At 41.8% G+C, this 16215-nt stretch overlaps 1 protein-coding gene across 5 annotated transcripts in view; it reads left to right on the forward strand.

Annotated features, from left to right (window-relative positions):
• MLH1 (mutL homolog 1) overlaps positions 1 to 16215 on the forward strand; it is a 91822-nt gene that overhangs the window by 47856 nt on the left and 27751 nt on the right. For all 5 annotated transcript variants that reach the window (XM_026679514.2, XM_087948000.1, XM_087947999.1 and 2 more), the window contains 5 exons: positions 2139 to 2251; positions 5909 to 6002; positions 7409 to 7562; positions 7995 to 8338; positions 10382 to 10527. In XM_026679514.2, coding sequence (XP_026535299.1) covers positions 2139 to 2251; positions 5909 to 6002; positions 7409 to 7562; positions 7995 to 8338; positions 10382 to 10527 — 851 coding nt within the window. The remainder of the gene's footprint in view (positions 1 to 2138; positions 2252 to 5908; positions 6003 to 7408; positions 7563 to 7994; positions 8339 to 10381; positions 10528 to 16215) is intronic.

Below are 16215 nucleotides of genomic sequence, written 5' to 3' on the forward strand. Positions count from 1 at the left end.
GCGCACAAGCCCTGCCCACCGCATCCCCGGCATGTGTGTGTGTGTGCACAGGAGTACGGACCAGCATTGCCTCGTCCCATCACTTGCCCCTCAGCTGCCACTGCCACCACCTCTTATGGATCAGGGGGACCCAGCTGCCACTGCCACCATCAGTGGTCTGTTCCCCAAGAGACAACGATCCTGCAGGCTTCCCCCTCCTTACCAGCCCCACCATTACAGCCCTCCACCTGAGTGCCGGCCCACTCCTCTGGCCGCTGCCCCACGATCCTCTTGCTCTCCCATCTGCTCTGCATCCAGCAGCAGTTACAGCCCCCCGCTCAGAGAGGGTGAGCTGGGTGGAGAGTCCTGATGCTGTGGCTGGAGTAGCCATTCTTGGCCTGGCCAGAGAATGAGGGGCAGGTGGGCTTCATGGTGGCTGCACTCTCCCCCTCCATTCTCCCTTTCCCAATGGGAGCTCCAGGCTCTGCATCTCTTGTCCTCTGGAGCTGCATAGATCCTGCCTTCCCACGCTCCCAACAACCCCGTGAGGCAGGCCAACCTCCGCTGGGTCTCTTCCATGGAAATCTTCCTTGACAAGCCTGGAGGAGGTGATGAAGGGGGCAGCAGCAGAGACTAAACCCAGCGAGCCTTCACCGCTCCATAAAGAGGCGCCATGCCTGGATGGGTACACTTTGGCTCCATAGGGCCACCCTGTAAGTGGCAGAGTGGCTCGGAGATTGTGGGGCAAGTCAGCAGCAGGCCGTTGCCCAAACTGATGCTCGAGGCTCAAAAGCTCACTTCCCTCGGAAAGGACCTCTTCCTCCAGCCTTAGGATGGCGCATCTTTCTATCCTGCCATCTGCTGCGCTTTAGGGAAGCCTGGCCAGGTGCCACATGTTGGGTCTGGTAGCGGGCAGGGAAGCACTGCACCCTCTCCCTCTTCCTGCTAGGCTTGCTGGCAAAGCACCACTCATGTGCTGTTATGGTTCGTTGACAGCCAATGAAGATGGCAGTCAAGTCAGATGAGTCAAAGGAAATGAAGGGTGTGCTTGGGTTACCATTGGAGCCAGCAGAGGTCTTTGAGGAACAGAAGGTCTCAGAGCCAGATGCAGAGCAGGGCCCATCTACTCACGCTCAAGCAGAGAGACAGTTGTTTTGGGGGCCAGAGATGAGAAAGGGGGAAGAACTATCCCAGATGTGCGTATGTGCAGAGAGGTGTAGAGAGTAGAACAACGCAGGACTGAGGACCAGCTATCTAGGAAAAGGAGACGTTAATAAGATCCTCCCTGGCTGGGATATAAGGAGGAGGGGTGTGGGAGGCGTGGTTGTCAGAGACATCCATTCATGCTCCAGAATAGTTTCCTCTGGTGGATTCCTTGCCAGAATTTCCTTGCCACTAACCAGAACTCTTTGTGTTGGGTCAGGACTCTTTGTGTTGGGATTGAAGTGCTAATTGAGGCTTTCTGCTGGGAATTCGGAAACTACAGCTTGTGAATCACCTACAGATGTGGGACCTGGAGTTTTGTCAATGAATACTGTGAATTCCTGTCTTTCTAAATAAAAAGGGTTTTTTCTTCATGAGTATGCTGTTGAGTGGGGCTTGTGAAGGCTGGGTCAATATGATGAAACTCAGCACCACAGCCTTTTCTAGCTGGCCAGCTAAGAGGCCAACAGGCTGTGGCTACAGCCAGAAACCATCCCCACCTGCACACAAAGGGTGGTGAGTGCATGGTGGCCGATGGTTTCTGACTGTAGCTGCCCCGCCCCTTGCCTGACCTCTCCTCATCCTGCAGAACAAATATTCCATCCAATGGAGACCCCTTGATTCCCTAACCCTGCTCAGGTACCACCCACATGAGCAATGTCAAGTTGGCCATGCCCCCAGTTGGCTGCGACCACTCTGGCCACACCCCTCCTCCTCCCCTCCAGTCCCAGAGGACAATCACAATGCTGAACTGGCCCTCAATGAAATCGAGTTTGACACCCCTGATATAGAAGATGTAATCTGGCCTTATCTGGGTTATATGTTAGAAAACAGTGGAATCATGAGCAGAATATGTGCTGCATGTTTAATAATTATTAATTACAATAGTTTTAGTGTGTTCTTAAAGGTGTTTTATTTAAAAAACAAAGGACTAATTTTTATTTTAATATCTTTAGAGAATTGATTAAAGTGGGCTGTGAAGATGCAACATTGGCTTTTAAAATGAAAGGTTTGGTAACAAATGCAAATTATTCCATGAAGAAGTGTATCTTTTTACTTTTTGTAAATCGTAAGTACAAATATATTCAATTCCATATTTTCACTGAATGTTTAAGGAATACTTTTAGTCATTAGAGATCCATTTTTGTCATTAATCCCATCTTGAAACTACTGGTGTTTTTTTTTTCTAAATAGTTCATGTGTTGAAGTTAAAATAATTTTTTTAAAAAATAGCAATAACTAGCACTAAATCTTAATGAAATAGCTTGATCTGAAAATGAAGAAAAAAAGCTCCCATTCATGTTTTTGCATTATAATAATCAATCTTCATAGAAATGTTAAAAAAGGAAAAGAAAAAATGTATACATTTTTGTGTACATAACCCCTGATATGTTTCTGAAAGCCCAATGTAGTCTTCAACTAATTATGCAGCTTGGATCTGAGGAAATAAATAAGGTCCTGAATCAAGGTATAAATTGATTTGATTTAATATAGTTAAAATGAAGTATATTAGAAGTGTAATTTTCAACCTACTTTGGTTTTCTTTAATATTTAATTAATACTGCTCTAGCACAGGGGTCCTCAAACTATGGCCCATGGGACAGATATGGCCCGCCAAGGCAATGCAACTGTCCCATACGCAATGGTGATTAAGCCCTGCCCCCTGCCCCTCCCCTCCCAACCAGTTCTTGTGTGGCTGGCTGTGCTTGCATTGCCCCTCCTCCAATTGTCACCCTTCCGGCGCATGGAGGTCTGCTCACTGTAAGGGTGAAGGGTGTGGGTAAGGTCTCATTGCAAAGGTAAGGCTGAAGAGTGTGGGCCATAAGTGGGTGGGGAAGGCAGCTGGCCAGCGGCACAGCCACATGATCCCTGGTTGCCTGCAGCAGCTGAGCTACTGAGAATCCGGGTAGAGATGTGGGCTGGGGAAGGGGCTGAGTGCCATCAGCCTTACCTTCCAACCCGCGAGGCTTGAAAGCTTTTTGCAGATGCCCACCAATGTAAGGCTGACGGCAAGGGAGGGAGACACACTCTGCACCCACTGCACTCTGCAAAGGGTACAGGCAGGTGGGCGGGGAGGGCCAACTGGCCGGTGGCACAGTCACGTGGTCCCTGGCGCCCCCAGCAGTGCGCTCCAGAGAGTCCGGGTGGAGATACGAGCTGGGGGAGGGAGGCTGAGCGCCATCAGCCTTACCTTCCAGCCCACAGGGTTTGCAAGGCTCACCACGGCTGCCCATAAAGGTAAGGCAAACGGCAGGGGAGGAAGACACACCGTGCTCGGCTGAAGGGCGCAGACCACTTTGGGGGTGCACAGTGAGGCTCAGCTTCCTTTTGGGCCTGCCTCGGCGTCCACGGGGCCTCTATGCACCTGCTTCCCGATTGCCGTCCCTTCCGCCTTGGGCCCCTTATCCATCCCATGACCAGTGGACGTGCCATGTCTGGCCAGTGGGCGAGCGGGAGGCCCTCGGGAGACACCCATTTCTGCTTCTTCAAGGGCTCCGGCGGGTGTACCCAGGTGGAGGAGCTGCTCTGGGACGACCAATGGGCCCCTGTACTTGCCTTTGCATGGCAATAGCATTCCACCTTTGTCGTACATTTACGCCAGCTGGTGGTGCCAAGACATCCCTTGCCTCCTGCCACTTCAGAGTCGGAGCTATAAGCCACATTCAGAAAGCACTGCAGTGGAGGGGGTCTGCAGCGTCTGGGGTCAACTCTAGCTTTGCTATCCATTGAAGGTTGGAGAGGTGGTGACGGCGGTGGTGGGGAGGGCTAGCAAGGCTTCCCGTAACACCACTAGGTCTAATTGGCCAGGCAGCAGCGGATGGATTGACACGTGTGAGGAGGGAGGGGTGTGCGCCTAGGATGGCAGTGTCAGAGCACTTCTTGCTCTTCATTGAAGAAGAAGGGGCAGGGCCAGCATGATCTGAATCCTGCATCTTGCAAGGAAAGGCTTCCAAATTTACACTTGGGAGCGTGCACACACATGAAGACTGGCCCTTGCCAGTGGTTAGCAGGAATTAAGAGAGACCAGATTTTTTGGGGGGGACAAGGGGGGGTGCATATGCATGTTGTCCAGCTCACCGCACTTTTCCGCTCTTTCCTTTTTGTTATCCGCTAACCAGACCCGCCACTCCCTTTGTCCTCCAAAACAGCCGCTGCCGTTTGCAGGGATGTCACACACTCCCACCAGTCCTTGCTCCCTCCTTCTCAATAGTTCTGATTGTTAATGGCCCATTTTCCAAAGTAAAATCTCTGGGTGGTACATTCCCCAGTTCTAAAAAAAGATGAACAAAATTCCACCTGACAAGGGGCCAACCATTGCTAGAAGATGGTGGCTGGGGAATTATTTAGTTTCAGTGATTCTTGCTCTAGGCAAGCATTTAAACTTTGGCAAGTTTAAGATGTTATGGATCTCCTCCCAGAAATCCCCAGAGGATTTGTGAGATATTGAGATGGAACCATTGTTATTGATACCTACTGTTCTCTCTTAGCCTTTTACTTTGTAAAGCTTATCATTGTATTTATATTTATATATTGTTTTTAATCCTGTTGTATGTTGCTCAGAGGCCCTTGTTTGTGTCAGAGGCCATCGTATAAATTTGACAAATAAACAATGAATAATGAACAATGAATCCTATTTTTTCCATTTACTTCACTTCCAATTCTCTCCTGGTCCTCCATTGTCTTTCTCCTAAACTAGAAACAGCAATCTGACATTCTCTGTAAAATCTACAGGTAGTCCTTGACTTAGGACCATTCGTTTAGCAACTGAACAGTCCCAAGTATATGGGAGGTTGCTGCTGACAGGTGCCTGTTACCAGGTTCTGGAGTAGATATAAACCTGCTCCTTTGCCTGTCTAAGGAGGCCCAACTCTTGAACTGAATCCCTGTTTGTTTAATTCTTTTTTTAATGGTCTATTTTAAAGAATCTGAAACTGCTGTTGTAATTAAGTTAGGTAAGTGTCAAGAAAGTGCACTCATTTTCCCTTTGGGGAGGAAGATCTTATTAAATAAATAGATGCCTTGAGTTGAGCAAGTAAAACTTAGGAAGGACAAAGGCAAAATGGACTGCTAAATTGGCCATGCCCACCCCAGTTACATGAACACCTAACCATACTCACCCACTCAAATGACCACCTAGCCACGCCCACTCAGCTGGTCTGGCCCCCCCCCCGAGGGGTCTTGAATTGGCCCCCTGTTTAAAAAATTTGAGGACCCCTGCTCTAGCATAAGGAGAGCCTAAGTATGAAAAACTGTAAACTATGGATTGACTATGCACCAGGCAAAGAAATCATGTAAGAAAAAAAAATCACCGTCATGGCAGAATCACTATGTCCAGTGATTTAGAAAGAAATATAACCTGTTTATCAAATAAATAGATCTTAATTAAAATACAATTTTTGGCAAAATAGATCATTCTTTTTGGTCATATTTTGACTGTAATTTTTTTATGCATGTTTCACTTATAAGAATGTTATTAACTGTCATTAAAACAAAAACATGTTGGTTCCAAATCATTGTTTGTATGTCTTTTAAGGATATTTGTTGAATGTGATGTCCTGATTACATACGATTTTTAAGAACATTTTTACAGTCATAAAATTTAACTTTTTAATTATATATTTGGCATAGGTTTTTTTTGTATATAAAGCTAAGCTTATTCAGAAATGGATATTAAATGATAATTTGGAAAAGATAATTGAAACAATGTTGTCTATTCTCTTTGCAGATCGATTGGTAGAGTCAGCTGCCTTGCGCAGAGGGCTAGAGACTGTATATGCTGCTTATTTACCCAAAAACACGTATCCATTTTTATATATAAGGTAATACTGAGAAATACTTTTGCCGTTGAAATTCAGTTTGGCAGGTAGAGGAGACTAATTTTTGCTTCCTAACAAACCAAAAATGTAGGTTCTCAGGACCATGCTTGATATATGTATTTGACTGGATAAGGATTACTGAATGAAAATTAAATCTGCATAAGAAGAAAGTGCTTCTTTTTTTTTGAATGTTCAAGAGTGTTGGTAAAAGTTGTTCTATCTTTATAAACAAATATAATTAAGAATCTTTTCTGGATCCTGACTTAAACTTGGAATTTCAGATCCAGCTATGACCTGAACCTCTTTGCCCAATTAGGATTGGTGGGCCAGCACTTTTTTCTTTTGGAACCTCACTAGTTGTTACGATGGTTCATGCTATGGGTATCTATTGCTTTGGTTATTGTAAGGATTACAGATATGACTTTGGTTTTGAATACCATTTTGCAAATTTCATTGGTTCAAAATGTGTTAGCCAGGCTTCAGTTTTATCTATGGTCTGCCTGTCCATTTCAAAGCACAATTTAAAATTTATTGTTAATCTGTAAAATTATAAATTTGCTACTATATTGTGAATATTTCTGCCAGTTCTCTTATTCTTGGAAACTATGATTGCTACTACTACTTATGAATAAATAATTCAAAAGACATTTTTTCTATGTGAACTTCCAGTTTCTTTTATGAGAAGTATACCACATTTAGCTCATGAACCAAAATATAAAAATATAAATCTAATAAACATTATTTGCATTTAGGGCAGGTCTTTAAATTAAACTTCAATGTCAAATGTTGTGAACTACTTCTGTCTTTGCTTGTTTATTCTGCTTAATTGTCTTGTGTGTTCTTTTCTGATTTCCTTACGAAGAAAAGGCCTGGAAATAAACTACAGTAAATGAATGTTATAGTATTAATATTATATCTGCATTTGTTTCAAATGCACAGTAGGCTATGTATGTCAGCTATGAAATTCAGCTGCCACATATTTATTTTTAGAGAGTTAGAGGAATTGAAAAGTTCAAGGTTATTCTGTGTGTGGTATTAAGAATTTCCAGTTGCAGTTAATTGGTTCTCGTGATTTATGAAGAGTAGAAGTGGGAGGAGAGAAGGTGGATTCTGTGTAACACGGGAAAAAGCTTTCACTTGGGAAATTGCTTTTGAACATGCCAGATCTGTTCCTAATAAATCAATTGGAGAGATAACGTCTTGGAGTGATTGATATCATGGATACTGTCTGGATGCTTGACAGGCTATATAGTAGATGTCTCTCAGTTGTGTGTTTAAAGGATTCCTATGATTTGTATAATTCTGGTTTTGAAAAAATACATAGCACCACAGTTCTGGTTACAATGCAAATTTGTAATCAAGCACATCTTTGAACAACTTACACTTATTGTTCTCAAAATGTTTTATAGCCTTGAGATTGCACCTCAGAATGTGGATGTGAATGTGCATCCTACAAAGCATGAAGTTCATTTTCTCCATGAAGACAGCATCCTGGAGCATGTACAACAACATATAGAGAGCAAATTGTTAAGTTCCAATTCATCGAGGATGTATTTCACTCAAGTAAGTGGATTCTTTTATCCTCAAATGAGTAATATATGTTTTATTAATAATAATCCTATGAAAATCATTCCAAATTAATTATACTATGTTGTGTATGAGAAGCTAGGATGTTACCTAGTTTGGGTAATGAAATGTCTGCAAGAAAACAAGCCAGCTCAGAGACCACCAAGGACCCCTCATTTCAACCCTGAGCTAAATAACATTCTCCTTTATTGAGAGGGTTATAAAGAATCAGTATTGCATCTTTTGACAAATCATTGAAAATCTGTGGAATCACTGAAAAATCCAAATACATTATCTTAATATACATTAATAATTTTAATTGTGTGATATAAAGTTAAGAGAGGTTTCATGTAAGACAGAGGTTGGAAAAGGATTTTAATTTGTAGAAACATTAAAATACTCTTTCATCATTATTTTTCTGCAATTAAGACATTGTTACCAGCCATTGCCATCTCTTCCACTGAAGTTGTTAAATCAACAAAATCAGCTATTCAAGGAAGTGAGCAGGTTTATGCTCATCAGATGATCCGCACTGACTCACGGGAGCAAAAATTGGATGCTTTTCTTCAACCAGTTATTAAAACTAAGAATGCAGAGCTTGTTGTGGCAGAACTAGAGGACAATAGCAATATTCAAAGTTGCAAGACTACTGGAGTACAAGATGTTGAAATGGAAGAATGTGATGATTTGAGTGCAAGTATTTCAAGAACTGAAGAGACACTGAAAGGATCAGTGGAAAGCCAATCAATGCCTGTTGAGGCAGTATCTGAAAGGTAAGAGGGTTTTTTGGACAACGCTCTATTTCTTTTGAAAATTTGTTCTCTTTTCTAGTTACATTAACATCAGAATCTATATGCTTTTAAGCCTTCGATAGAAAAAAGATGAATCTTGGTCTAGATTCTTTTTAAAATTATTTAATATTTTGCCTGGGCTGTTTAGCATTATTTATTCTGATAAGTATGTTATGACCTGCCCGCAGCTGACAGAGCTGGCAGCAGAGTTGGACAGCGAGGAGGTTGGGGAGGAAACTGGGCCAGTGCTGGAGTCTGAGGAGGGCTCAGATGAGGGCTTTGCGTTAGAGGCAGAAATGGGGCCGGGGTAGGCTGGCAGTTATCAGCTGCCTTCAGGCTTGGACAACAGTGAGGCACGGAGCTTCTGGATCCAGTTCCCAGCCTGCCCATGCTGCCAAAAGGAAGGAACAATTAAGAACTCAGGGTTGACGGAGTAAGGCCACAGGTGGATGATGAATGGCCCTCCCATAAGGATTAAAAGAGGAGCAAAAGGGGAGGGGGCTTTTATAGGAAACAATTTGTTTTTTTGTTCCACCTCATGAAGATCTGCCTGTGTAACCTAGAGACTCTGCCCAGCCCTTCCCTGTCAGCACTGCGTGTGGAAATATTTACCAGGCAGCTTTCCAAGGTAGATAAGATCTGAGCTAATAGTTATGCCTTGCAAGACTGTTTGCCAGGCTGTTGGCTGAATGTGAATGCAATAAATTCACATTCATTTAATAAAAGAGGCTTTGCTAGGACACAGGGTTTGCTTAGTGCTTTTTGGGGAAGCCTAGAACAGAACAATCTATCCCATTTCTAATATAATTTGTTTCTTAGGCCTCTACCCACTGATTTTCTGGTGAAGTAAATTTTCCATATACTCCCATAGAGTAAGCTTTACATTGTAGAACAGGGGTGAACAATTAATTTTCCCAAGGGGCTGCATGAGAAACTGGAACTGTTGTGGAGGGCTGCCATTGCTGCCCCAGTGCCTTCCCATTGCTATGGTTGTTCAGGGACAGTCAAAAGGCCAGATGTCATCCCTGTGCTATAAAATGCCCAGGTCTTTTTGTAGGAGGATGTATTAGGTCCATAGTTTGGTTTCATATATGCTATGCTGCTCATTTCTTTGCCCGCCTATCCAGTACTAATGTAAAGTGTTGATATTAAGCATTAGTTGCTGAAATAGACAATTTAGATCATTTGGGAAATAGATTATTTTAGTGAACTTATTTTATTTAAATATTTTTGTATTTTATTTATATTTATATTTGTGTTGTCAAAGTAGTATTGATTCCTGGCAACTGCCTGAACAAATCCCTGAAGTTTTCTTGGCAAGATTTTTGAATTATTTGCCATTACCTTTTTCCTGGGACTGAGAGAGAGTGAATGGCCCAAGGTCATCCCACTGATTTGTGCCTAAGGAGCGATTAGAATGCTTGTTTCTAGCCTAGTGCCTTAACTACTACATCAAATTGGCTTTCTATTTTATATCAAATTATTGTAGTACTGAATTCCTGAGAGGAGGTACCATTCTACTTCATTTTGTAATATATGTTCTATCATCCAACCAACATTTTGTGTTTAATAATAATTTGAAAAGTAGATTGCCCCAGCCTAATTGGATGTAACTTAATTATGTTCTGCTTATCCTGCCATGGGTAAGTGTAAATACACCTTGCTTCCTAAAAGCATATATTTTTGTTGTGTTGTACTTTTGTAGTAACTCTCATGCTTTTACAGTAAATAATGGCCCCTGTATGTTATTTTGATAAGGTGGGAAGATTGAAATATTCTTATTAGCTAATTAAAATCCAGGTAGGAATTATTTTTTATAACCTTAATTAAAATCCAGGTGCCACAAAAATGTTATTTATAGACTTAGGTTATAGTAACTTTTACTTTATATGGTTTCTTCCCTTTATAAATTTAATTGCTTATGGATATATTAACAGTATGTTGTATTTTTTAAATCAGCAGACACTTTGTTTTCTTAAATGGGTTCTTTAAAAGAGATGTTATTCAGTTAAATTTCTCTTGCAGAAAGAGACAGCGAACAGATCATGGTCTTGAAATGGAAAAAAATCCACAACAGGAAATGGCTGCTGCCTGCACTACAAGAAGAAGAATTATTAATTTAACCAGTGTATTGACTCTTCAAAAAGATATTAATAGTAGGGCAAATGCAAGTAAGTTTTTTTTTGCCACTAGTTTTTTATACTGCCTGTAACCTTTTTCAGTAATTCAGCAACAAGGGAGAACTTGTTTGCTTGTAGAGTACAGGTGAAACTCGAAAAATTAGAATATTGTGCAAAAGTTCATTTATTTCAGTAATGCAACTTAAAAGGTGAACCTAATATATGAGATAGACTCATTACATGCAAAACAAGATAGTTCAAGCCGTGATTTGTCATAATTAAGATGATTATGGCTTACAGCTCATGAAAACCCCAATCCACAATCTCAGAAAATTGGAATATTGTGAACAGGTTCAATATTCTAGGCTCAAAGTGTCCCACTCTAATCAGCTAATTAAACCATAACACCTGCAAAGGGTTCCTGAGCCTTTTAATGGTCTCTTAGTTCAGTGGGAAGCACAATCATGGGAAAGACTGCTGACCTGACAGTTGTGCAGAAAACCATCACTGACACCCTCCATAAGGAGGGAAAGCCTCAAAAGGTAATTGCAAAAGAAGTTGGGTGTTCCCTAAGTGCTGTATCAAAGCATATTAATAGAAAGTTGTGTGGAAGAAAAAGGTACACAAGCAGCAGGGATGACCGCAGCCTGGAGAGGATTGTCAGGAAAAGGCCATTCAAAAGTGTTGGGGACTTTCACAAGGAGTGGACTGAGGCTGGAGTCAGTGCATCAAGAGCCACCACACACAGACAGATCCTGGACATGGGCTTCCAATATCATATTCCTCTTGTCAAGCCGCTCCTGAACAATAAACAACATCAGAAGTGTCTTATTTGGGCTAAAGAAAAACAGAACTGGTCTGTTGCTCAGTGGTCCAAAGTCCTCTTTTCTGATGAGAGCAACTTTTGCATCTCATTTGGAAACCAAGGACCCAGAGTCTGGAGGAAGAATGGAGAGGCACACACTGCAAGATGCTTGAAGTCCAATGTGAAGTTTCCACAGTCTGTGTTGATTTGGGGAGCCATGTCATCTGCTGCTGCTGGTCCACTGTGCTTCATTAAGTCCAGGGTCAACGCAGCCAACTACCAGGAGATTTTGGAGTACTTCATGCTTCCTTCCGCAGATGAGCTTTATGGGGACGCTGACTTCATTTTCCAGCAGGACTTGGCACCTGCCCACACTGCCAAAAGCACCAGAACCTGGTTCAATGACCGTGGGATTACTGTGCTTGATTGACCAGCAAACTCGCCTGACCTGAACCCCATAGAGAATCTAGAGGCACTGCCAAGAGAAAGATGAGAGATATGAGACCGAACAATGCAGAAGAGCTGGAGGCTGCTATTGAAGCATCCTGGTCTTCCATAACACCTCAGCAGTGCCACAGGCTTCCATGCCACGCTGCATTGAGGCAGTAATTGCTGCAAAAGGGGCCTAAACCAAGTACTGAGTACATATTTATGCTTATACTTTTCAGAGGTCTGCTATTGTTCTATGTACAAGCCTTGTTTTATTGATTGCATGTAATATTCTAATTTTCTGAGATTGTGGATTTGGGGTTTTCATGGGCTGTAAGCCATAATCATATCAATTATGATAAATCACGGCTTGAACTATCTTGCTTTGCATGTAATGAGTCTATCTCATATATTAGTTTCACCTTTTAAGTTGCATTACTGAAATAAATGAAATTTTGCACAATGTTCTAATTTTTCGAGTTTCACCTGTATGTGTGAATGTACTAAGCTGGAAGAGATGAGAGCTGATAAAAATAAAATGTCTCAGAATAGTCAGCTTCCCCTTCCAAGGATGTCTGCTGAGGACAGTTGGCGGTTCCGAGGTTGGGGAAATCAGGAAATGAGAATAGGGCTACTATTTGAAAATTGGAGTCAGGTCAGAATATTATGGTAGCAGTGGGAAGAGGGAAATGTGGAAGACGGGAACACAAGACCATTGTCTTGTAACAGTTTCACATTCCAACTCCGTGATTTGAGCCCCAATGCCCAAACAGTTGTCCTGTTCCCATCTCCATTTCTCAGACACTCACTTTCCCAACCAGCTGTTACTACAGAATGACAGGTATGTCTTCATCACAAGTTATTTTCCAAAATCCTTAAGAGAATTAACAAATTCATTATTTGTTTATAAATAATTATTATAAACTATTTTATTAAAACTACTATTTTTTTTCTAAAGACCTCACAAAGTTTGAATGCATGTTCAGATTGAAAGAACTGCAAAACATCAGCCTAGAAAGCAAAATTTGATTCATATACTTGAGCTACTGATGAAGCAACAGGGTTTACTTTACTTTACTTTATTGTCATTGCACCTCGTACAATGAAATCAAACACCATCTTCAGTGCACATCATGACCATGACTATGAAAATAAACACAAACACACATCCTTCATCCTTCACACATTGAACCGGAAACCCCCGACACCACACCAGCACTGCACTATAAAGCAGAAATCAAAAGAGCTACTGCCCTGGGGTAGAAGCTGTTTTTCAGCCTATTTGTCCTTGTTTTTATTATTCTGTACCGTCTGCCAGATGGTAATAGTTCAAAAAAAGGGTTCCCAGGATGAGATGGATCTTTGAGAATGTTTTGAACTTTCTTAAGGCAGCGGGAGCTATAAAGCTCTTCCAAAGGGGAGAGGGCAACCAATGATCTTCTGGGCAATGACATTAACCCTCTGGAGTGCTTTCCTATCTGCCACTGTGCAATTGGCAAACCATACAGAGATGCAGTATGTTAAAATGCTCTCTATGGTGCAGCGGTAGAAGGTCACCAGCAGTTTTTCATTCAGTTGTTGTTTTCTGAGAAGTCTCAGGTAGAATAATCTCTGCTGGGCCCTTTTGACCAGGGCTGCAATGTAAGCACCCCAGGTCAGATCCTCTTTTTAGGGTAACACCCAGAAACTTAAAACTGTCCACTTGCTCCACTTCGTCTCCATTGATAAGCAAGGGCTGGATGTCTGATCTGTTCCTTCTATAATCCACTATAAACTCCTTGGTTTTATTGGTGTTGAGGACCAAGTTATTGTCTCCACACCACGAAAGCAACCGGTCCACTTCATCTCAGTAGGCAGACTCATTCCCCCTGGAGATAAGTCCCCCCACTGTTGTATCATCTGCAAATTTAGCAATAGTATTACTAGCGTGAGTGGGAATGCAGTCATGCACATAAAGAGTATAGAGTAAGGGACTCAACACGCAACCCTGTGGTGTACCAGTATTAAGAATAAGGGCTGAAGAGGTATGATTACCTAATCTGACCCTCTGTGAGCAGCCAGACAGGAAATCCATAATCCAAAGGCAGATTGAATTAGAATTAGCCCCCCCGCTGTTCTAGATGAGTCAGAGCAGTGTGAAGAGTGATGGCTATAGTGTCCTCTGTAAATCCATTTTTTTTCTGTATGCAAACATGTTTATCAAATATATGCGGAAGACTAGAAATGATGTGCCAGCAGACCAATTTCTCAAAACACTTCATGATGATAGGAGTGAATGCCACTGGTCTGTAATCATTGAGGTTATTGATAGGGAACTTCTTTGGCAGCGGAACAATGATGGAAGCCTTCAAACAAGATGGAATAATGGACTGGGATAAAGAACGATTGAAGATCCTAGTAAAGACTCCAGCCAACTGTTTAGCACAGTCTTTAAGCACTCGGCCAGAGATACCGTCAGGACCGGCAGCCTTTGTAGTGTCCACAGCCCTCAGAATGCTCCTCACCTCCTGTTCCTCCACAATGAGGTTGGGGGTACAATTGGCTGGTAGTTGTGTTTTATCTGTCTCTGATGTCTCCATTTCAAAGCGAGCAAAGAAATGATTCTGTTCCTCTGCCAATGAAGCATCCCCCTCAGCAGGGATGACATTGGTCAGTTGATGGTTTGTAATTTGTTGAATCCCTCGCCACACCTGCCTCATGTTATTGCTATAAAAATTATCCTCAATCTTCCTCTTATAATCAGTCTTGGCCTTCCGAATACCTTTCTTCAGATTAGCTCTGGCAACACTTTATCTTGTCCCATTACTGGACCTAAAGGCCTTGGTCCTGTCACGCAAGAGGTGCTGGACTTCCTTGGTCATCCAGGATTTCTAATTGGGATAGATCCTAATACGTTTATCCACAGTGATAGTATCTGTGCAGTGTTTGATATACCACAGAACAGTTGCAGTGTGTACCTCTAGGTCAGGGTGGTAAAAGATGTCCCAATTTGTGTTCTCAAAACAATCCTGAAGTTGTTGGGAAGCATCTTCTGGCCAAAATTTCACTGTCTTTATTATAGGCAGAGCCCATCTTCTAAGAGGGATGTACGCTGGTGCTAAAAGCAGTGACATATGGTCTGATTGTCCCAAATGTGGTAATTGTATAACCTTAGACCCATGTTTGATGTTGGTATATACTTTGTCCAATACGTTTGCACCTCTGGTAGCACATTAAACATGCTGATAGAATTTAGGGAGCACTGCTTTTAAATCAGCTTGATTAAAGTCCCCCGCTATGATATGCACAGCAACAGGATACTTATTCTGCTGATTACTAACAATGTTATACAAGAATCCCAAAGCTATGGTAGTATTGGCATTAGATGGGACATAGACTGCAGTAATCAAAACCACGCTGAATTCCCGCGGAAGATATATGGGTCTACATTTAAGAGTCATATACTCCAGATCCATGGAGCAGTGGCTGTCTACAGTCTTTGTATTGATACACCAGCTTTTGTTCACATAAAGGCTTAAACCTCCCCCTTTGATCTTGCCAGAATCTCTACTCCTGTCCTGCCGGTGAGCTATGTAGCCTTCCAGCTCAACAGCTGCACCTGGAATGAGTGAATGAAGCCAAGTTTCTATAATTAGCAAAATACAGCAGTTCTTGATGAATTTAGTCTTTGCAATTTGTAGCCTTAATTCATCCATTTTGTTAGTCAGAGATTTTGCATTGGTAAGAAATATACTTGGAATTGAAGGCTTGTGTGGAAACTTACTCAGCCTAAAGAAAACCCCAGCATGGCATCCTCTCTTCCTCTTCCTGTTCTTCTTTCTCCGCCTCTTCCTTCTTTCTACAGGGATAGTGATCCATGGCTCCCCCAGGGGCCTAGCTGCCTCCTTCGGTATGTTATGAGAATGTATAAAATCATCTGTAATAGCCTTTTCACTTTTCAGTCCAATTTGCAACAAGGCTTGCCAACTATAGATGCTCCTTGCCGCACAGGATTCAATCAAGGAAAGGATCCAAAACACACAGAGAATCATACACACCATATACTGAAAGAAGAAGCAGTTAGCCGCAGCATCCATGTGCGCAGCCATCTTGAAAACCTTTAATAGAATAAAATAAAGTTGTGTATTTCTGAGAAGTATAGGAAGAGCTTAATTCAGAAACTAGATTGCAGTTATTTTGATGTTAGTGTTAAAACAATCTCATCATATACTTTTACATACAATTTATTACCAATTTTGTAATAAATTTTTGAATACTAAAAAATTTAACTTAGAAGAATCAATTAGAATTCTGTAAATATTTTGAAGGAAATAAAAATAGCTTATACATTCTTCATATAAGTAGATTCTTCTTAGCTCTAAGTTTGTATGTTTCAGAACAGAATATTCATATGATAGAAATAACCCAAGCTTGACTGGCATTCACTTGATTACTAACATTATATCTAGATATACAATTACTAGTGATTTATTATTTTGTCCTTCATATTTTTTTGCTAGCTACAT

The sequence above is a fragment of the Notechis scutatus genome, chromosome Z (assembly GCF_049901735.1).
Source record: "Notechis scutatus isolate UNSWTSFEM ecotype Mainland chromosome Z, rNotScu1.2, whole genome shotgun sequence".
Lineage (NCBI taxonomy): Eukaryota > Metazoa > Chordata > Lepidosauria > Squamata > Elapidae > Notechis > Notechis scutatus.